This window comes from Bos mutus, chromosome 17 (genome assembly GCF_027580195.1).
Source record: "Bos mutus isolate GX-2022 chromosome 17, NWIPB_WYAK_1.1, whole genome shotgun sequence".
NCBI classification, from domain to species: Eukaryota; Metazoa; Chordata; class Mammalia; order Artiodactyla; family Bovidae; genus Bos; species Bos mutus.
This window is the reverse complement of record NC_091633.1, coordinates 67,064,047-67,087,237: the sequence shown is the minus strand read 5'-3', so window position 1 is coordinate 67,087,237 and position 23,191 is coordinate 67,064,047. Positions and strand designations below refer to the sequence as shown.

Genomic DNA, 23,191 nt, shown 5'->3' with positions numbered 1-23,191 from the left:
CTTGTCTACAAAGGAGTGTTGTAAGGAATGTTTTAGTACGCATGTTGTCTCTGCCAGCTCTATGACAATATAAAATTTAAAAGAGCAAATAGGCAAAGCTGCCGTTTTCATTGTTTTCTTCTGTGGCTGTTATAAATAGAACTCGTAACTTGCATTATTGTGTGAAGTTCTGTATGTGTGTATATTCATATATTGGTAGATATATACATTTTGTGTATATGTTAGATCAGTAATTTGGCCCAAACCACCCTGCTTATTTAACTTATATGCAGAGTACATCATGAGAAACGCTGGGCTGGAAGAAGCACAAGCTGGAATCAAGATTGACGGGAGAAATATCAATAACCTCAGATATGCAGATGACACCACCCTTATGGCAGAAAGTGAAGAGGAACTAAAAAGCCTCTTGATGAAAGTGAAAGATGAGAATGAAAAAGTTGGCGTAAAGCTCAACATTCAGAAAACTAAGATCATGGCATCCGGTCCCATCACTTCATGGGCAATAGATGGGAAAACAGTGGAAACAGTGTCAGACTTTATTTTTTTGGGCTCCAAAATCACTGCAGATGGTGACTGCAGCCATGAAATTAAAAGACGCTTACTCCTTGGAAAGTTATAACCAACCTAGATAGCATATTCAAAAGCAGAGACATTACTTTGCCAACAAAGATCCGTCTCGTCAGGGCTATGGTTTTTCCAGTGGTCATGTGTGAATGTGAGAGTTGGACTGTGAAGAAAGCTGAGCACTGAAGAATTGATGCTTTTGAACTGTGGTGTTGGAGAAGACTCTTGAGAGTCCCTTGGACTGCAAGGAGATCCAACCAGTCCATTCTGAAGGAGATCAGGTGTTCATTGGAAGCACTGATGCCGAAGCTGAAACTCCATTGGCCACCTCATGCGGAGATTTGACTCATTAGAAAAGACCCTGATGCTGGGAGGGATTGGGGGCAGGAGGAGAAGGGGACGACAGAGGATGAGATGGCTGGATGGCATCACTGACTCGATGGACGTGAATCTGGGTGAATTCCGGGAGTTGGTGATGGACAGGGAGGCCTGGCGTGCTGTGATTCATAGGGTTGCAAAGCTCAGACACAACTTAGCGACTGAACTGAAGGGATTAAAAAAAAAACCTTTGTCTTGAATCTCTATTGTAATTTATTTGTCAGAGCCTCAGGGGCTGCATTTTTATAAAGAAAGTTATAAATATTTTAAACTTAAGGGAAAAGAAAAAAAATTAAGTACCACTTGTACAATTGTAATTATGTTAAAAATTTTTTAACAATTTGAGCTATGATACTTTGATTTACTGAAGTTAAGATTTTATATATAAGCATCCCCTCAATTCCCAACAAGTGTTATTTTAAACCAAGTTGTTATATAGTACAGTATATAGTATTTTGGATATTTTTAATGTAGTAGTATTTTAATATATGCTTCCTTGGATGGTAATTTCAAACTAAACCTGGCTTACCTTGTTTGATTTTACATATTTACATATTCTCAAAAAATTTTTGGAACTAACCCTATTCTCTGTCTTAAATTGACCATAAATTCAATGGAGGGGAAAATAAGTTCTTTAAATTATGTGCTATCCTGTGCCTGACACACAGTAGGTGTAAATGCTTAATGAATGAATAAATGTGAAAAATAGCTTATTGATCACTACTGCCACCTGCTTGTATTGGGGAAAATGTAGGTACTAAGGATACATCCTATTTTAATAGATAATATACCTGTGATAGAACAGGGTTATTAACTTCCCAGTATCAATTGTGAATGTTTTAATAAGAATTTGTACCCCAGAAACCTAATGATAGTGGGTTAGTGAGATTTCCAAAGTTGGTTTCAACCTCAACATGCTTGGCATTTCTTTTTGGATGTTGAAATCCCAGACTCTCTCTAATCTAAATTCTGTGCTTGGGCAAGACAGCTAACTGTGGTAGGTGGTATTCCTAATGTAACATCAGAGTGAAGAATGTTGTCATAAAGAAAATCACTGATATATCTATATAAATACATTATCCTACTATTATAAAATGAAAATGAAATTTTAAATGTTGGCAAAGTAATGCAAAGTACCAATAGTATTTACAGTGTCATCAACTAATTATAACAGTTGGACTTTTTAGCACTAAGTATAATTTAGTATTAGGTATGTATATATATATGCTTGTATATATATATGCTTTAGAAAGTTTTTATTCTAATGGTTTGCTTAAATGGCCATTTATTCAAAATTATTATTTATTTGTTTTGTATCATCTTTGTACTATGTCTTAGAAAACTGTGAACCTTCACATGGTAGGGGAGAGAGAAGTATAAAAATACTTACAATGAGGTATGATAAAAGTCCAATGGAAGAAAGTATTTTAAATGAAAATAATGAACTCTGAGAGTCAAGGTGAGGAAAAGTAATCTTTTAACTACTCTTTCCTCTGTTGGCACCCTGTATATAGATACGTTTTTCTCTGAATATACATGATACTGTGAAGACTATTTTGCTATCTGTGTTTTTCACACTGTATACCCCTAGGTCAGTTTTTGTTTCTGCCGATAGCCGCAGCTTGCCCTTCTGAAAACTTAGTCAACCACAACTTGCCCTTCTGAAAACTTAGTCATCGCCACCAATTGCTTGGAAAGAGCCATTTCTCTTGCAGTAGCTCAGAGGTTAATCGTTCTTCTACCACTGTTTCCCCAGAGGCTTATACTCTGGGGCAGTACATTTTCATATCTTTATGCTGGTTTTTAGTGTTTACTGCTGCTCTCATGCACTCCTCATACACCTAGTTCCCTGGATCTGTGTTGAGATGAGCACTGGATCTGAATTAGCAGATAGGCTATAATCCAGGGCTTCGGTGTCAGTTATTCCCCTTGCTAATAGATTTCCAGTAAGGTTTATAACTTGTCAGTCAGCACAAGAAATAATATTTTATAGAATGGGGAATTTATTGCTTAGCTGATATATGAAGATTTAGTTTATTGTAGTAAAAAATAATTATTGACTACTTTGAGATATTCTAAAAATGTGGGTGACAAACACAAGTATTTTCTGGCTTTTTCACTTACTAGTTAATTACTACTACTAATTCACTTACTAGTTAATTTCACTTATTAGTTAAACTAGTATTACTAAAAAATCTCTGGATAAAGTTTTAAACTTTTGTATTTTAGCCAGAATTCTTAGAAATAGGAATTTGAGAATGATTTCATTTGCTTTGTTCATAAATAGGTTTTGATGAAAATAATGTAATAGATCACAATTTTCATTACTAGTACTTCAGTGAATATGTGCTTAGCCACTTCAGTCGTGTCTGAGTCTTTATGACCCTTTGCACTGCAGCCTACCAGGCTCTGTTCATAGGATTCTCCAGGCAAGAATACTGGAGTAGATTGTCATGCCCTCCTCCGGAATCTTCCTGACCCAGGGATCGAATCTGCGTCTTCAGAGTCTCCTCCATTGCAGACAGATTCCCATTGAGCCACCTGGGAAGCCCTATTACTAGTACTTCAAAGAATATTGAAAATCATTCATTTTTATTCTGTTAAATTGAAATCTAGTTGAAGACCTCGTTGACTAGCTTTTGCTTGACAAATTCTTTTAGTTCAAATCAGCATTGTAAACAAGATATTAGGGAAAACTGTTTAAATATTTGGAAATGTTAAGTCTTCATGAGTACTTACAAACATTTAATTCTCACTTAAAGGATAAACAAACTAATAAAAATCATTTCCAAATGGGAACCATGGTAGATAGATGGTTGGGAGTGTTGGAAAGTCTTTTCAGTGTTTATTTTTGTATTTCATTTTGATTTTTGAGCTATATAAATATTTTGCCTATTAAAAAAATTTAAAAGTGAATGAATATACGTACCTACATATAAACATACTTTTGTGGGAATCAGGTTTTCCTGTAACTTCATAGCCATACATAGAGTCATAAAACCAGAAGAGCATTCCATTGAATATACAAAGTTAAGATGTTTTTTCTTTAACTGTCCAAGATTTTGAGACAGTGTTCCTGGTTTATTAAAGTTGGTCTGTGTTCTCAGTTGAGTAGACTTTATTTGAAAAGGTTAGTTCAGCTAGAGATAGGACATGATTTTAACTGTAGTCCAGGAGTATACTGTTACATGGCTGATAGTCTCTTTGTCATCTGACAGGCTTTCAGAGGACATTTCAGGTGTTCCTTTTACAGTTAGTTCCTTCAGATAGCCCAGAATGGGGAGAGGTTCTTTTTCTTTTTCAAATCGAGTGCTATGAAGCTTTAAAAAAAAAAAAAGGGTTCATGAGTCCATTCTTAATAGTTGGAATTTTTTTTGACAAGAGTAACATTTCTTTTTAAAAGGAAGTTTCCTTTGAAGTAAGTTAATTGTTTATTTAGAAGACCAACTTTTGTTGAGTACATGTACATATTGTTTCTGAGGGTAAGAATTAGTTTAAGAGCCAGTAAGGAGATTAAAAAAAAATAATAATATGTAGAATATAACTTCGCAGAGAAGACCCAGGATATACATTTTCATAAAATTTTAGGTTATCTTATTTATGTTTTAAAGAGAAAGACCTTATGCTGACTTAATTTCCTTTTTTTCTGACTTAATGTCTTAATTAAAAAGGTAAACATTTATTTAAAAAATGATACTAATCTTATTTATGTTTTAAAGAGAAAGACCTTATGCTGACTTAATTTCCTTTTTTTCTGACTTAATGTCTTAATTAAAAAGGTAAACATTTATTTAAAAAATGATACTACTTTATGCATCATTTAGAATCATTTTTCTAACATAAGTCATTTATTACCATAGCAGAAAGTATTAAAATGTAGTAAGTCAAGATGTTATTTCCTTTTTCCTGAAGAAACTTTCTAAGTGCTTAAATAACTCAAGGGACACAGTTTACTTGTAATAAAGAACAGTAATGGGGAGGGTAGGAGTTAATTAACTAGACCCTTAATAATGGGCCTTTCTACTCCAAAGAATCTCATAATTGCCTCGGAAGCTAGTTTTGTAGCAAGTTGCAAGATGAAATATCTAGACTTGTGTGTAGTAGTCATTCTAAGAAAAATGTTGCCTTCAGGCAAACTTTGATGCCTTTTATTATATAAAATACGTTTTTAATGACACGCAGTATACACTGTAAAGATAAGTTTGGAAGTGGAAGTCCAGTGCCTCCTGTTTACTCAAAATTAAATGAACACGTAATTATAAGACTCTCCAATGAGCAGAGTTTTTGTTTTCTTTGGAGAAATAGAACTGTTTAGCCAGACTTTATATACTTAGTTTGTTAATCATAGAAAGATACTCTCAGGATTACTAAGGACTGACAGTGTATGGTAATTTTTTTTAAAGACTGTGTTTTAAATGAATGGGATGGAAAAGCATAGGGAATATTTATATTAAATGTTAATATAAGAAATATGCAGGTTGAAATATAACTTATTACATAATTTCTGCAAATGCTGGTATGTTCCAAACTGGTTTACCTTTCTGTAAATTGCCCTCAAAGACTTTCTCATTCTTCCCTCTGCAACTGCCCATCTTGGACTGTCCAAGCTACTTGACAAATCTGATCAGCCTATGCCAGGACTGCGATAGGGCAGCAGTTAGTGAACATAGACTGCTTGGCTTCTGTTGGGAGGACCAGATGAAAATACATTCCATTTTCAAAATGTTTCTGAAAGGATTCATTTGCAGAAATGATGCTTGCCGTTTAAAACTTCAAATATGCAGGTTTTACAAAATGTAGAAATAACCTCCTGAAAGTTTGAAAGGGGAGAGGGGGGCTGTGGCGTGGGGGCGGTCTCCTTGACTGCCCACCTCCTCCCTCTGCTCAGCGCGCTGTGTGCTTACGGGTTCCCTGGAGCGGATCACCATATAATTGATGTGCAGTCTGCATTGCTGAATCCTGGACTGCACCATTCTGTGTTCAAGGGAAGATGTAATCTGATCCCTCTGCTGCTGAGGGAGGAATCTCTCCAGTCCAGGCTTTGACAGGGCAGAGTCTCCTCCAATAATCTTCTCGGTTCTCTCTCATTATTCCCTCGAGTTCTCCTCAGTCAAGCTGCATGTATGTATGTGTGTCCCGAGAAGCGGTTTGATACTGAGCTGCATTTGCCTCTACTGTGGAGTTTTGTTGCCGGTTCTGCTTCCTAATCTTCCTTTTCTGACGTGCCTGAGCATGTCCACATTAGAATCTGTGACATACCTACCTGAAAAAGGTTTATATTGTCAGAGACTGCCAAGCAGCCGGACACACGGGGGCACAGAATCACTGAAGGGGAAAAATCCAGAAAATATGGGTTTCTACGGCACACTAAAAATGATTTTTTACAAAGTAAGTAAGCTGTTCTCTTCCTGTGTTGTATGATTGTGTGTGTGTGTGTGTATGCCTGCCTGAGAAGGAAAATCTGTATCATCAGAGATGGCTGCAGTATCCTCTAATTTTGGTGGGTGGCTGGATATCTGGTATTCTGTTTTATATCATGAATGTAAGCAAATAATGGAAAGACAACGTGAGCTGAAAAAAGCTTTACATTTAAAATAAAATGAGTATTTTAATCTGAGAATTTTTCCTCTAAAAATGTATTCGTACTTTAGAAACGTGGCTCTGTTAAATGCTGACCTGGAAATACTCTACCCTTAGTTAGCTTTCAGTGAACCTTTTTGCCTTTAATTTTTCTATGCCTTGTATCTAGGGTGGGTTTTTTTTTTTTTTTTTTTTTAGTTGCCTCTCTTACTAGAATATTAGGGATTTATGTTTAAAGAGATTTTACTGACTTTCTGCATCCCTTCAAAATTGCAGAATTAATTTTTGGTTCTAAAGTCAGTATTTTTAGTAAACAATATAATAAAAAAGACTTACATAGTCATACAGAAAGTGCTTTATTTTATCAAATATTCTAAATTTGAAAATCGTTTCTCAGTGGTTCCCTTGAAATGAATTTCGGGCATTTTTATTCACTGAAAGATTTCTAAGATGGAAATAAAGTTTGCCTTTAGTGGCAAATGGCATTTGCACCAATGTATTTACAAGATATCCCGGAAGTTCTGAAAGCCAGTATTCCTAACTTAATTACAATGAATATCAAAATTTATCAACATAATTTTGAAAATGAGGATCCATAGAAGTTATAAAAAATAGATTTTTAAGGTAATCTGTACTGACCTTCCTGATGAATAAATTTTTGTGTGTGTGTGTATGTCTATAATTTATATACGTGTAAACACGTGGCTACCCTATGTATTGAAGCATTTATTTTTGCTTTTTGTTAAAATTATTTGGAGAAAGAAAATAATGGGTTTTGAGAGGAGTCACTTTAGAATAATGTTATAAGTACAGAAACTTCTGAAGGGCTGAAATAAGACCAGTTCCATTTCCTTCAGTCGGTATTTTTGTGAACTAAGGTATAAATTGGGGATGAGCTTGTCATACCCTCATGTCTTGCCTCTAACATTGTAAAATAATCCCTGTGTTCTAGAAGACTTTCTTCATGATGATAAAAACACAGTTTTTATTATCTAGAATATGATTCAAAAAGATTTTTAGAGTCTTATTGGTTCTTTTTAGTATTTACAGTGTAGCATGCTGTGTTATGTTCCCATGTGAAGCAGTAGGTAAGAAAATAAGGCTACTGCAAAGCAGGGGTTTTCACCTTATTATAAAATTGAGGATAACTTTCTATCACTCTGGGGATCCCCCGCTTCCCGTCATTTTCAGTAGTATAGTAATTAATTAGCAAGCACAAATCTTAGGATTACTAAAATATAAGTTGTTGAATCTCATCAGATCCTATTTTATATAGTTTTATAACATATCTATAGTAAGATGACCTCCATTAACCAACAGGAAAATATAAAAAGATATTTCAATATTGATGACAATGTAATTCTGAATATATTTACAGTATTACATATCTATGTAGCATAATGAAATACTTTAAAACTACAAATGTTGGATATACCTTACAAAGATGCATAACTCATTCTTTTAAAATCTTTCTGTTTTTCTTGTTGGTTTTCAAGTTAGACTGTTTTGTCCTGAGTATCTATAATATATAGTCAGTAGAGCTGTATATTCTGTGTGAATATCAACGGATGGTTTTTCCTACCTTTCCTGTATGATCTCTAGATTTCCCTCTTACTATGGATTTAGTTTCTGTACTGTCCTCATTGCCCACAGTCATTTTTTATGCCTTATCATAATTACTTTTCAAGAGCATTCTATTTACATTATTCTCTTTCCCCTTCTGTAATAATGTGTTTTAAATCACTGACTGTTACTTCCATTCTAATTTTGAAATTAAATATGTCTTTTAAAGGAAAATGAAAATCACTAAGAACAGCATGTTGAATAAGGTTCTTTTCTGTGTGGGTTAACTTGACATATTCCCATGTATTGGTCCTTAAACCAGAAAATATGAAAGGTATATTACTCTCAAGGAATATGTACGATGGGTTTCAATTTTTAAATCACCGTACCCTATTCTGCACAAATATTAGGAGGAGAAATTCACTTCTCCAGTCTTGTAAAGAGTAAAACAAAGTAGAAATAATAGAAGAAACATTTATTTTCTATATGAATTAGCTATGCCTAATTAATTTTGCAGACATACGAAAATTTAAGGGCTTTTTCTTTTCAGTATTACTGGTGCTAACATTAAGATTTAATAATTGGACAGGTGATTTTTTTTTTTAACATATCTCATTTGTTTTACCTTATAGATGAAAAGAAAGTTGGACCATGGTTCTGAGGTCCGCTCTTTTTCTTTGGGAAAGAAACCATGCAAAGTCTCAGAATATACAAGGTAATATTAAGTATAATTTGATTCTCTCCCTATTCTCATGTTTCTTTAAAGAGTTGATGATTCTGGAAAGCTTTCATTCACTTTATTCTCATAGAGTTATAATGTCACTAGTACTGTTGACTATTTAGCACATTTTCCCATCACTGAAAATTGGGAAACATACATTTTAAATAAGGAGAAGAATGACTACCACTGTGGGTGTACATTTTGTTACTAATACATTGAAGTAAGACACACGCAGAAGTTCTCTTATCAACAAAAGTTTTAAATTATAATTTTGAAGAAATTCTTAAAAAGTAAGTCCTGATATATGGATATGAGCAAATGTATCTTGTTTCTATGGCAACAGCTGTTGGAGGGTAGATAGATATATACGGGTAACTGAAGATACGTTTAGTAGCAGTGAAGTAGACCTCACAGTTACTAACTAAATCTTATTTCATGAGATTACTATGTTAGAAACCGCCCTTTGTTTGCTTTGTAAGCCTTATGTTTTTAACACATACATTTCTACACCAGTAGAATAGTTTCCATAACAACTAAATACAATTGTAGTCTTGTTTCCTGCACCATTCCATCATTTTTGGATTTTGCATCAGTATAAAACTTTTCCTCTCTCACACTAATTAGGCTAACTTAAGCACAGTATCTATTACTCAGCCAATTAAAAATGGCTTTGTATGTCATTTGGAATGTGGTGTTTTAACATTTAAATGACAAAAGCATCTTAGGGGCTTTTTATGAGTCTTGTTGGCTCATATTTGTCACTTCAAATGATTGAAAATTAGATATAGAAACCATAAGAACTTCATGATGGTGACATTTCTTTTTTTTCCCCTCAAAATTTTTATTTAGAGTTATTCTTTAAAATGCAATAAAATTAACATTACTCAGACTTGTGATTGAACATTGTTACAGATTGCATCTCTTTTCTTCCAGGGAACAGTTTATACTTTTATTTCATTCAGTTCTGGAAAATATTCCTTTCAGATGCCTTTTGTTGAAATTTAGAAATCATGATAATTAGAACAGTTTTATATACCAAAAATGCAAAAATGATACAGAAGAGAGCAATAAGGCTATTTCTTGCTTATTCAGAAAATGCTTTTTGTTGTGATTTTCCTATGTTAACTGTCCCCCTCTCTTACTTATGCTTTGCCTTCTGACAATTTCACTGTGTTTTGGCACTTTCACCAGAGGGTGTGGAGTGATAGGTGAAACTGTTCACTTCATTTTTGCTTTTTTCTGTTGGTCTTGGTAAACTGTTATTTGGATGAGAATGCTGAGTTTAAATGTTTAAAGTAAGCTATTTTTTTAGTGTACAGATTTCAGTTAACCATATAATTTTGGTCTTCTATTAATAAGACCAATACCGGGGCAGAAGTATTAAATGGTTCAGTTGTTTTTAAGGCCATTTATAAATGAATGCTGAATTTTTACCATAAAACACGTTTTAGTAAAGTTTTTCTTCCGTCGCTCACTTTTTTCTATTAAGAAAGTACCTGCAAAGGAGAAAGTTTTATTTTTAACCTTTTAACAGTCTTACTAAAGAAAACCAGACAGCATATTGATTGCCATGTCTTTTTAGAGACTTGGTCAGTGTATATTTGATGTTCTTTAATTTTGTTGAAAGATTTTCTAATAATAAAATGAGACTATGATTTTTCATTATTTTTATTAGAAAATTTAAGTTATAATCACATTCTATTTCATTTCAGAGGAGAAAATAGAGCTTACCTTTAAAATTTGATAGAAGAAAAAATAGATTTAATTGTTTTATGTAAGAGACCATCTTCGATGAATAAGGTTAAAAGATTTAAAAGTGGTAGATATGAAGATTTTTCTGTATTTTTCTGGTGACAGATGCATTTTTAAGCAAAATAATGAGCTATGCTAGATAGAAAAGAATTGGGGTTACTTCATTAGTAATTTTTCAGACCTTAGTAGTTAACTGTCAGGATACAATTTATATGTTCTTTGGATTTTAAACACTGTACTGTCTTAGCTCAATAAACTGAAGATTACTTTGCAAATGTAATTTTGTTAATTGAATCTTCCTGTTCCTTTTTTCCACACGTCTCTAAAATAGAGTATTTACTTATTTTATTAGTTGGCAGAATTAATTGAATTTCAGATTTGTGGTGTGTGTGTGTGTGTGTTTACTGTCTCAGAATTTAAATTATTGGATAAAAGTATTTTGATGATCTCATTTCACTTAATTTTGCTTATAATATAATATGTGCTCACTACCTACCTGTTTGAGTAAATACATTTCTAATCAAGGCTCACTCTTATACTATCTGCTGCTGCTACTGCTAAGTCACTTCAGTCATGTCCAACTCTGTGTGACCCCATAGACGGCAGCCCACCAGGCACCCCCATCCCTGGGATTCTCCAGGCAAGAACACTGGAGTGGGTTGCCATTTCCTTCTCCTTATACTATCTAGACTAAGCTTAATAATAACAATAGAAAATTAGAGAAGCATAGACAAATACAAAATAATTTAGAAGGCATCAGGGGCAAACTTAAGGAATAATGTTACCAGTGAAATGTCTAAAGCCTTTGAACGTACTACTACTTAACCATATTTTAGAGCATTAATAAGTCTTACACACCTTTTTATGAAAGAAATTTAAACTTTTGTTTAATAATGTTCTAAAGACCAGTCATAGGACAAGTGGAACCTGAATCTTCTAAGAAAGTATTTTAACATTATTTGTATGTTATCAACAACTTGAAGTTTTGCCATAGAGATTCTACCATTTGGTTGCAATTAGCTGTGCTGGGATAAAAACAGCTGGTTATGTAGGAGGGAGGAAACCTACCTAAGAATAGCAGAATAGGTTTTGTGTATCCTTGCTTTCTGGGAATAAGCAAGTAAAAATAATAATTTGATGTTTGAAATATACCGTATCATCTCATTCTTATTTGAGCCCATAATTCTTAATAAACATCTGTCTTTGCTTCCACCCTTGTATTTTTGTAGTACCACTGGGCTTGTACCATGTTCAGCAACACCAACAACTTTTGGAGACCTGAGAGCAGCCAATGGTCAAGGGCAACAACGACGCCGAATTACATCTGTGCAACCACCTACAGGCCTCCAGGAATGGCTGAAAATGTTTCAGGTGACATGTCTAAACACAGTACTTGAAATGCTTCACTTAGTTGCTGTGACAATAAGGGATTATTCAGCCATGAAAAGGAACATGCTACACCATGGATGACCCCTCAAAACCATATGCGAAGTGAAGGAAGTCAGACACAAAAGGCCACATGATGTGTGCTTATATGAAATATCTAGAACAGACAGATCCATGGGAGACAGAAGGTAGATTAGTTAGTGATCGCTAGGTGATGTTTGGAGGGTAGACTGCCAGTAGGCACTGGGCTTCTTTCAGGGGTGATGGAAGTGATCTGGAATCGGACAGTGGTGATGGTTACACAAGATGGATGTGTGGGGAGCTATTGAAGTGTACATTTAAATGGTGAATTTTATGTTTGTGAAGTATATCTTAATTAAAAAATGCTATTAAATACAAGGGAACTCACTTTAAATTTTAACTGTGTTAATCAAGAGGGTCCAATCCTTATTTTGTGTAAAGTGTCCATTTGCACTGTTCATTGCTTTCTAGATAATAAGGTATTTCATTTCTCTTTTGTGTTTGGATTTCTGGTGTTAATGAATGTACTTGTTTTCTAAACAGCATGGTTTGGAAGTTAAGCAGTTAGGAGTATTAGTCACTGGTAGTAACTTATCCATCACCGTTACCCTCATAGCCTCCAAGAGCTGATGCAGCTTTTCTCCATAGATGCCATGCTTGTGTGTAGCTTATTGTGCTCAGAATTCTGATTGCTGTATTTTACTAGCATATAAAGTTTGGGGAAGTTTACCAGGAAGATTGGTTACAACCAAACCTTGAATCTTAGGAATTTTTTAACTCATGATAGTGATATTAAGTTAATTTATCTCTTCTTCTAGTGAGATAATGCATAGAAATCAAGTATTTAGCAAAGTAGTTGGTATGGATTAAACATTCTTTGTAAATAGTAAATAATATAAAGTATGTAAAGTGAAGGTATCCCTGATTATACTCACCATACTAGTGTAAATGAATATATTTCCTTACGTCTGACTGTTCGATTGATGGTATTTTCTGAATCCTAGGGGAATAATGGTTGAAAAAGAAGATACTTTATGGATTTTATTTATTTCTGATTTTTAAGTGCCTATTTATTTATGTAAATCCCAATATTTTAAATACTTGAGCAAATACTGAATGTCCCAGTTTTTTTCTTCTGTAGCTGGAATATGTACTTGAAGCAATGTTTCTTTAAAATGGATTTTTAAAATTGTTTTCTACTCTTCAGGTAATTTCAGAGAAACTAGAATAACCTTTTTTTATTCTAGTTGATAACTGAAAGGTTAGAACAGCACTTCTCAACAGGGGGCAAATTTTCCTGTGCTTGAAACATTTTTAGTCGTTGCAGCCGAGGTTGGGGTGCAGGACACGGCTGGCATCTGATGGGTGGGGTCAGTGTGAAGGACAGCCACCCTCAACACAGAGTAATCTAGCCCAGAATAGCAGCTACTGAACTTGAGAATCTATGGCTTCGAGGCATGAAAGTTGCACTTTACTGTTAAGATGTTATGAACCACTACAATTACAAAGCTTTTTGTTTTGTTTTCATAGTCATTTGTTAATTAAACTTACCTTTCATAAGAATTATTCTCTCCCCTCATCTAAGTTCTTTTACCTTAGGTTCATGATTTATTTATTTTAATCTTTTCCTAAACATGCCCTCAGAATTCTAAATTTTTTTGTCTCATTCTTTTAAAAAGAGGTGTATCCACCCCCTTCCCCCCCATTAGAGGTGAAAAAGAACTCAGACACTTATAATGCCTTAAAGAAATGCTTTAACGGTTATATCATCTCTGATTGAGCCCAGGAGACAGAACATGAGTGTGCATTGTCATGCTTACACTCACATACAGTGTGAGCAGTACAACACTCGAGAACATGGTGTTCATGTGATTTTATAGGAAAGTCCCAACACGATGGGAAATTACACTGTCAGTAACAGTTTCATCATCAGTGTAGACGCCCTGCAGAGTGTTTACTTTATATGCAAAGCTTATCAGAAGGGAGTCTAGACTGTAACTTATTTTGTATGTAGTATGGGCCTTTTCCCCCCCAGTGTTTCAGAGTTCCAGAATATTCTTTGCTAGCTATGTAGTTTTTACCAATTTTAAGAGAACACTCTCAAATGCTGATCTATATAGTAGGGAGCTTTTGTGCTCTATTTTGCACTGAGGGTGTTTTAGGGAATCCTTTGTTCAATGTTTGCTTATTTAGCTCACTCATGCTTTTCTTAATGAAATGTTCTCATGTTACCATGAGGTCATCAGATCTGAGATACCATAGATTATTAGATGCATCCCAACTTCAGAAATGTTAATTGTAAATTAAAAAAAAAACTTGTCTGAATCAATGGTATTTAGTAAACTAACATATAGAATTATCCCTGAAGGCTTAATACTATATTTTTTTCACATAACTATTCTGTAGTAAAAAAATTTACTAGCAGCAGAAGGTCAGCTAGATAGATAGATCAAGACCTTAATCCTTTGAGTACGTTGTCTGCCTGACACACCCATGGCCTCATTGTGGTGCCTCATGCCTTTTATTTTCAGGGCTGGTGCCAGAGTAACTAGGAATGAATCACTTTCTTGCCTAAAGGCTTGCAATGCTTTAATGCTTAACTTGGAGAGAGATAATTTCATAGTAAAGTGGGGGAGTCGTGAGTTGACCTATGTAGTATAGTTGAAGGATAATTAAACTGGCTTGATTTCTACAGATGTGCTGTGGGGCATTTAATGAGGCCTTTTCCGTGGCATAACAAGCAAAATGGGAGAACTTGTCCCCTTACTGTTCTGCTATTGCTCCTAAGACAGTGATACAGCATTGTTTTGGTCCAGCTCCATCTATTCTGACAAAGTACTCTGTACTCAATTTATAAATTGAATAAGAACAAATGATACACCATTTTAGATAAAAGGAAATTGAAACAGAATGCCACTCTAAAATAGAAGCGCCAATTAGAAACAAAAGTAAAAAAGTCCAAAAATTTTGTACTGTTTGAATTTTCAGTTGCCATTAATTCTTTTTTTTTTTGGCAACACCAGATTGATGCTTTCAGATTGTTAATTTGGGAGCAGAGGATTGGCCATTTTTTTGTTTCATGTCATTTGAGTGTTAATATATAGTTTTTCAGTTGCAGATGTTAGACTAGGTAAAGGTATATTAACATTCTCTAAAATTGATATTCAGAAGTATCCTGATATAATGAGAAGCACTTCGACTTAGAAGGAGAAGCTTTTAGTACCAATTCTGGATTTGCCTCTTAATAACTGGGTAATTTCATTGATATTATGTAACCACTCTTGCCATTGTTCTTATCCTCCGTGAAACAGATACAACACTAAAAAGTTGTCAAAGGAGAGAAAATGTGTAAATGTGCTTAAAGCTATACTTGAAAATACAGTAGGAACTCAATAAGAGAAGTATCCTTTGTGAGCCTCAGTTTTCTCGGGCCTGAGAAGAGGCTGTTAACACTAGCTTCACACCAATGTCATCAGATTAACAGTATCAGCATTATTTTAGTCAAAGCATATTTGTATTGTATTAAAGCTATATGTACTTCGAAAATACCTGTTACACTCCTTAATATGTTTTCAATAATAAAACAGAAAATACTTCTGTGTTTTGAAATTAAAAGTGGAGTAAAAACTACTGTTTTGGAGGACTTAGGTTTTATGGTAACACTTAGAAATCGTACATGTTTTCTAACTTATTTGGATCTCTTTTATTTGCTAATCAACAAAATATTAAAACAGAATAGTGCCAGAAGTAAATGAATACAGAACTGCTTTGCTGTTGTATTTGAAACTGTCCAATCAAGAAGCCCTGTTAGGTGAGAAAGAGTGGAAGAAGGTCATGTATGTAGCCAGAGAGGACTAAGGGAAAATGTTTCTGTCTAACATCTTGAAGACTTCTATGTAAAAGTAGAATCAGACTGATTATTGGTTTCTTCAGCAAACAAAACCTGGATCATATTCTTTGAGTTGGATTTTGATGTAAATTTGAACTTAACAATTAGAACTGACCCAGAGAAGAATAGAGATACTAAGTATTCTAGTCCTGAAACTGTTCAAACAGACTAGATAACCATCTTCTGGAGGTACTAGAGAAGTGAGTTCTTCATCACATGAAATTTAGGCGCTGGACTGCCTAAAAGCATAGAATATGTATATCTGAATGAGATGCTGCCAAGGATCATCCCCACTGATGACCACTGCTCGCTTGTGAATCGCCTGCATCACTACTGGAGACGTTGGTTATTTAAAACATAACATGCCCTCAGCCCCACCTTGACCACCTCTTGGATGGTGCATTGGAGGACTCCCTGATTTTTGCAACACTCAGCCAGCACCTGGGAACCACTGGTCTGGCCAAGCCCTTCATTATACATAAGGTGGGGTCTCTGAGACGCAGACTAATTAAGGGGCTTCCCTGAAACTAAGCCCCTGATTACAGTTCAGGGCTCCTTCTACTCTTCTCTACTACTTTCGTGTACTCTCTAATTACCTGAAATCAAATAATACTTTCATGGGGAATTTTCAAGTCTGCATTTTAATTTTGTACACAAATTAAATTCTGTTTATCTTGATCCTTTCTGAATTTGGAATGTTTTTCCTATCCCTTTCAATATGTTTCCACTAATTTTGCCATGTGAGACCAAAGGAAAATGCTTTTTTCTTTATAAGAACAGCTACTTTTCAGAGCAGAAATAAATTAATTATCAGAACTAAGGCCTACAGAAGTAAATTCAGTTCAGTTCAGTTGCTCAGTCATGTCCAACTCTTTGCAACTACCCTGCAGCACACCAGGCCTCCCTGTCCATCACCAACTCCTGGAGTCCACCCAAACTCATGTCCATCAAGTCAGTAATGCCATCCAACCACCTCATCCTCTGTCATCCCCTTCTCCTCCTGCCTTCAATCTTTCCCAGCATCAGGGTCTTTTCAGATGAGTCAGCTCTTTGCATCACGTGGTCAAAGTACTGGAGTTTCAGCTTCAGCATCAGTCCTTTCAATGAATATTCAGGACTGATTTCCTTTAGGATTGGCGCATTGGATCTCCTTGCAGTCCAAGGGACTCTCAAGAGTCTTCTCCAACACCACAGTTCAAAAGCATCAATTCTTCGGCGCTCAGCTTTCTTTATAGTCCAGCTCTCACGTCCACATGACCACTGGAAGAACCGTAGCTTTGACTAGAAGCACCTTTGTCAGCAAAGTAACAGCTCTACTTTTTAATATGCTGTCTAGGTTGGTCATAACTTTTCTTCCAAGTAACAAGCATCTTTAATTTCATGGTTGCAGTCACCATCTGCAGTGATTTTGGAACCCCAAAAATAAAGTCTGTCACTGTTTCCCATCTATTTGTCATGAAGTGATGGGACCAGATGCCATGATCTTCGTTTTCTGAATGTTGAGTTTTAAGCCAACTTTTTCATGCTCCTCTTTGACTTTCATCAAGAGCCTCTTTAGTTCTTCTTTGCTTTCTGCCATAAGTGTGATATCATCTGCATATCTGAGATATTTCTCCTCACAGTCTTGATTCCAGCTTGTGTTTCATCCAGCCCAGCATTTCTCATGATTTATTCTGCATATAAGTTAAATAAGCAGGGTGACAATATACAGCCTTGACATATTCCTTTCCCGATTTGGAACCAGTTTGTTGTTCCATGTCCAGTTCTAATTGTTGCTTCTTGACCTGCATAAAGTTTTATCAGGAGGCAGGTCAAGTGGTCTGGTATTCCCATCTTTTGAAGAATTTCCACAGTTTGTTCTTGTCCACACAGTCAAAGGCTTTGGTGTAGTCAATAAAGCAGAAATAGGTGTTTTTCTGGAACTCTCTTGCTTTTTCCATGATCCAACGGATGTTGGCAATATGATCTCTGGTTCCTCTGCCTCTTCTAAATCCACCTTGAACATCTGGAAGTTCATGGTTCACATACTGTAGAAGCCTGGCTTAGAGAATTTTGAGCATTGCTTTGCTAGCATGTGAGATGAGTGCAGTTGTGTGGTAGTTTGAATATCCGTTGGCATTGTTCTTCTTTGGGATTGGAATGAAAACTGACCTTTTCCAGTCCTGTGGCCACTGCTGAGTGTTTCAAATTTGCTAGCATATTGAGTGCAGCACTTTAAGAGTATCATCTTTCAGGATTTGGAATAGCTCAATTGGAATTCCATCACCTCCACTAGCTTTGTTTGCAGTGACGTTTCCTAAGGCCCACTTGACTTCGCGTTCCAGGATATCTGGCTCTAGGTGAGTGATCATACCATTGTGATTATCTGGGTCATGAAGATCTTTTCTGTGTAGTTCTTCTGTGTATTCTTGCCACCTCTTCTTTATATCTTCTGCTTCTGTTAGGTCCATACCATTTCTGTCCCTTATTGTGCCCATCTTGCATGAAATGTTCCCATGGCATCTCTAATTTTCTTGAAGAGATCTCTAGTGTTTCCCATTCTATTGTTTTCCTCTATTTCTTTGCATTGATCACTGAGGAAGGCTTTCTTATCTCTCCTTGCTATTCTTTGGAACTCTGCATTCAAATGGGTATATCTTTACTTTTCTCCTTTACCTTTTGCTTCTCTTCTTTTCACAGCTATTTGTAAGGCCTCCTCAGACAACCATTTTGCCTTTTTGCATATCTTTACCTTGGGGATGGTCTTGATTCCTGCCTCCTATACAATGTCACGAACCTCCATCCAGAGTTCTTCAGGCACTGTGTCTATCAGATCTAATTCCTTGAATCTATTTGTCACTTCCACTGTATAATCATAAGGGATTTGATTTAGGTCATACCTGAATGATCTAGTGGTTTTCCCTACTTTCTTCAATTTAAGTCTGAATTTGACAATAAGGAGTTCATCATGTGAGCCACAGTCAGCTCCCAGTCTTGTTTTTGCTGACTGTATAGAGCTCTCCATTTTTGGCTGCAAAGAATATAATCAATCTGATTTCTGTGTTGACCATCTGGTGAAGTCAGTGTGTAGAATCTTCTCTTGTTTTGTTGGAAGAGGGTGTTTGCTATGACCAGTGAGTTCTCTTGGCAAAGCTCTAGCAGAGGTACATTATAACCTAATTCAATTCAGTCAGTTCAGTTGCTCGGTCATGTCCAACTCTTTGCAACCCCATGGACCGCAGCACGTCAGGCCTCCCTGTCCATCACCAGCTCCTGGAGTTTACTCAAACCTGTGTCCATTGAGTCGGTGATGCCATCCAACCATCTCATCCTCTGTCATCCCCTTCTCCTCCTGCCTTCAATCTTTCCTAGCATCAACGTCTTTTCAAATGAGTCAGCTCTTCGCATCAGGTGGCCAAAGTACTGGAGTTTCAGCTTCAACATCAGTCCTTCATCCAATGAACACTCAGGACTGATCTCCTTTAGGATAGGCTGGTTGGATCTCCTTGCAGTCCAAGGGTCTCTCAAGAGTCTTCTCCAATACCAGTTTGAAAGCATCAGTTCTTTGGCACTCAGCTTTCTTTATCGTCCATCTCTTACATCCATACGTGACTACTGGAAAAACCATAGCCTTAACTAGATGGACCTTTGTTGGCAAAGTAATGTCTCTGCTTTTAATATGCAGTCTAGATTGGTCATAACTTTCCTTCCAAGGAATCAGATCAGATCAGATCAGTCGCTCAGTCGTGTCTGACTCTGAGACTCCATGAATCGCAGCACTCCAGGCCTCCCTGTCCATCACCAATTCCCGGAGTTCACCCAGACTCACGTCCATCGAGTCAGTGATGCCATCCAGCCATCTCATCCTCTGTCATCCCCTTCTCCTCCTGCCCCCAATCCCTCCCAGCATCAGAGTCTTTTCCAATGAGTCAACTCTTCGCATGAGGTGGCCAAAGTACTGGAGTTTCAGCTTTAGCATCATTCCTTCCAAAGAACACCCAGGGCTGATCTCCTTCAGAATGGACTGGTTGGATCTCCTTGCAGTCCAAGGGACTCTCAAGAGTCTTCTCCAACACAATAAGCATCTTTTAATTTAATGGCTGTAGTCACCATTCGCAATGATTTTGGAGCCCCAAAAAATAGTCAGCCACTGTTTCCACTATTTCCCCATCTATTTGCCATCAAGTGATGTGACTGGATGCCTAATTAGTGGCAATATCTTCTCCAAAATTACAGTTTCCTGATCCCCAATATCGTATTTTTTCCTCTAGACCTCATTAAAGATCCATGTAGGTTGTTGTTATTTTTTTAATATATTCATTAACTGCAAAGTTCTCATCCTTTCCTTGCTAGTAAACCACATATGTGTCAAAATTGGGAACCAATCTTGGAAGCAGACTAAACAAGCAAGTCCCAGTGATACAATCCGGTATACAGAATAGAAGCTTTCTGTGGAAAGAGTTTTGAGATAGCATTGGTGCAGTGTTTCCTGACTCTTTGGGGATTCATTCATTTATTCAACAAATATTTACAGAATAACTGTCAGGTGCTAGGCCCTAATTTGAATCTGGGATACAATAATGAATAAAATAAATAAAAACCCTTTTCTGAAAAACTTTAGTCAGGAAAGGGAGGGGGTTTCGAAATGGTTTGCAATTTTTGGAAATTGCACAGAGAAGGTGTTATAGAAGGAAAGCATGTGGGTGCCTAGGGAAAGAATAGTCTAGGAATCAGGGCTCTGAAGCAGAGCATGCTGGGTGTGTTTGAGGCACAGAAGGAGGATCTCTGGCTAAGGCAGAGCACACGTGGGAAAGAGAGAGAAAATTAGAGCCTCGTGGACCACCCTGAGGACTTTGGTTTTTACTGTGAGTGAAGCGGGAGGGCTGCAAGCAGGAGAGTGAGTTGACGTTCAGCACTCTCACTCCAGCTGTTCTGTGGAGAATAGAACTAGGAGGGCAAAACAGGAGTAACCCAGGTACCACTGTAGTAATAGTCAGATTCTGGATACATTTTGCATTTTATGACTGTAGAATAGACTGATGGATCAGAGCTGTCTGATGGTGAGAGTGAGGGAGTTGAGGATGACTCCAGAGTTTTGGGCCAAACTAATTTAATAAGAACATTTTACTGAAATGAGGAGGATTGTGGTCTTGCATATTTGAAGAGCAAGATCATGGATATAGTCTCTATCACATACCCAAGAATATATGTTGAATAAGCAATTTTATATACAGGTCTGGAATTCAGGGAAGAAACCCAGGCTGGAGAGAGGAAATCTAGGGCCTGTGTAGTCCAGACCTTTGTTGGAACTGTCTAAGAGATGTGACTTAAGTAATTGGAAGGTTGAATATGTATGGTCCTTGAAAACGGTCTCATTTATTTGTAGCTTATAGCTTATGTTACTAATTCTTTGTTAGTAGTATCCGTTTCAGTAAAATGTCATAAAGTAACATCTGCTGAATGTATATGTAATTCAAATTGAAATATAATTTAAATTTTATATAACTTATCAAATATTTTAAAACAAATATTTTAAGTCTTAGAAGCATTTTGCTATATGGGCATTATTTTCACCATGGCCTTTGCTTTAAATATATATTTAAGGTCGTGGCACAGTTTCTAACATTTACCTAAGATCTGAATTAGTTATTTATCTTCTAATCTAGCTTTTATCATTGTATACTGCAGCCCTAAAATCCTTGAAAAGATATATATATATATGTATATATGTATATATATATATATATATTTTTTTTTTTTTTTGTTAGAGGCTTCCTGGTAGCTCAGTGGTAAAGAACTTTGCAGGAGATGAGTGTTCAATCCCTGAGTCGGGAAGATCCCCTCGAGAAGGAAATGGCAACCCTCTCCAGTATTCTTGCCTGGAAAATTACATGGAGAGAAGAGCCTGGCGGGCTGCAGTCCACGGGGTGCAGGGAGTTGGACACGACTGAGTGTGCACATATGCACGCAGCACTTAGATACTGAGTGTTCATACCGCTCTTCTGTTCCTTTTTTACAAACAGTAAATAATACGTTAGCTGAAGGAAAGAAAAATATTAAACATGCATAGTATATTAACAAGTCAGCAGTTATCTATTACCCAAAAAAGGCATGTTTTTATACTAGTGTCCATGAATCCTAATCATGTAGATAGAGAAGAACAGCATATTATAAGAACCGACCTCTTCCCGTGAGGAATGTAAATCAATAACTCAGAGTTTGTAGTACTGTTACTAAGTCACGGATGAGTGGCAATTGATCAGCATAAGTTTTGTCAAAGAGGTAATTTTTGAGCCAGGATTTGAAGCTGTGTGAGGAAAACAGAGTGAAATAAACTTCAAATTAACTACTTTTAACTGGTCAAATGGAAGAAAGAAAGTAAAAGTCACTCAGTAGCGTCCAACTCTTTGCAGCCCCTAGACTATACAGTCCATGGAATTCTCCAGGCCAGAATACTGGAGTGGGTAGCCTTTCCCTTCTCCAGGGGATTTTCCCAACCCAGGAATCAAACCCAGGTCTCCCACGTTACAGGGGGGTTCATTCCCAACTGAACCACCAGGGAAGCCCTTTAATTGGTCATGTATGTGCATATACACATATATGGATATTTTTAATTTCTATGTATAAATCTTCACCCTAACCAAAAAGGATACACAGTGAGTACTCAGGAGAATGTTCTGGGTATGTGTGTCAAGGTAAAAGGAAAAAATACAGCTTATTAGAGCTTCTGCTTCCTCATATTTGAAGGTAAAAATGGAGATACTCCCCAGAGTTTTTATGACTAAGTGAGATAATGTTTGTGACATTATTATGTAGTAGTACTATGGAAGCACTACTGAAGTGTTTGCTAGTTATTAGTTTAGTCTACACTTTAAGATAGAAGAGAGAGGATTCATTGCAGATTCTGAAGGGGTAAATATTTTAAGAAATACTTTAAAAAGGTGTTCAGTGACCTCAGAATATCTCAGTTTTCAACTGTTGTCTATTTCATATATGACAAAATCCAGGTTCCTAGTTTGAGCGAAAAATGGAATGTCAAAATCCAGATTTTTCTAGCTCCAAACCTCACATATTGTTCTCTCTTCTCCCATTTCCAAAATGGATATAATAATTCATAAAGGTACTATATCAACTTGCTCAAGAATGTTTTTTCATTTAAGTGTTTCGGAGTTACTTAAATGTTTTCTTTGACTTTTGTGCGTGAGAGCCCTGACATTTTAAATGATTCACATGTCTGTCTGGGTTTTCCTTTTAAGAATCATGGCATTTCTGGGCAGGTGTTCCTCACTGAGGGGAAAGGAAAATTAAAGCAACCCCCTTAGTATAGGTTAATGGAGCTCATATTTTTGAGGTATAAT

General features: G+C 36.2%; 1 protein-coding gene across 1 annotated transcript in view; it reads left to right on the top strand.

The window, feature by feature from the left end:
- Window positions 1–23,191, top strand: part of FBXW7 (F-box and WD repeat domain containing 7) — a 131,213-nt gene that overhangs the window by 90,598 nt on the left and 17,424 nt on the right. The window contains 2 exon segments of the mRNA XM_070386656.1: window positions 8,718–8,800; window positions 11,788–11,929. Coding sequence (XP_070242757.1) covers window positions 8,718–8,800; window positions 11,788–11,929 — 225 coding nt within the window.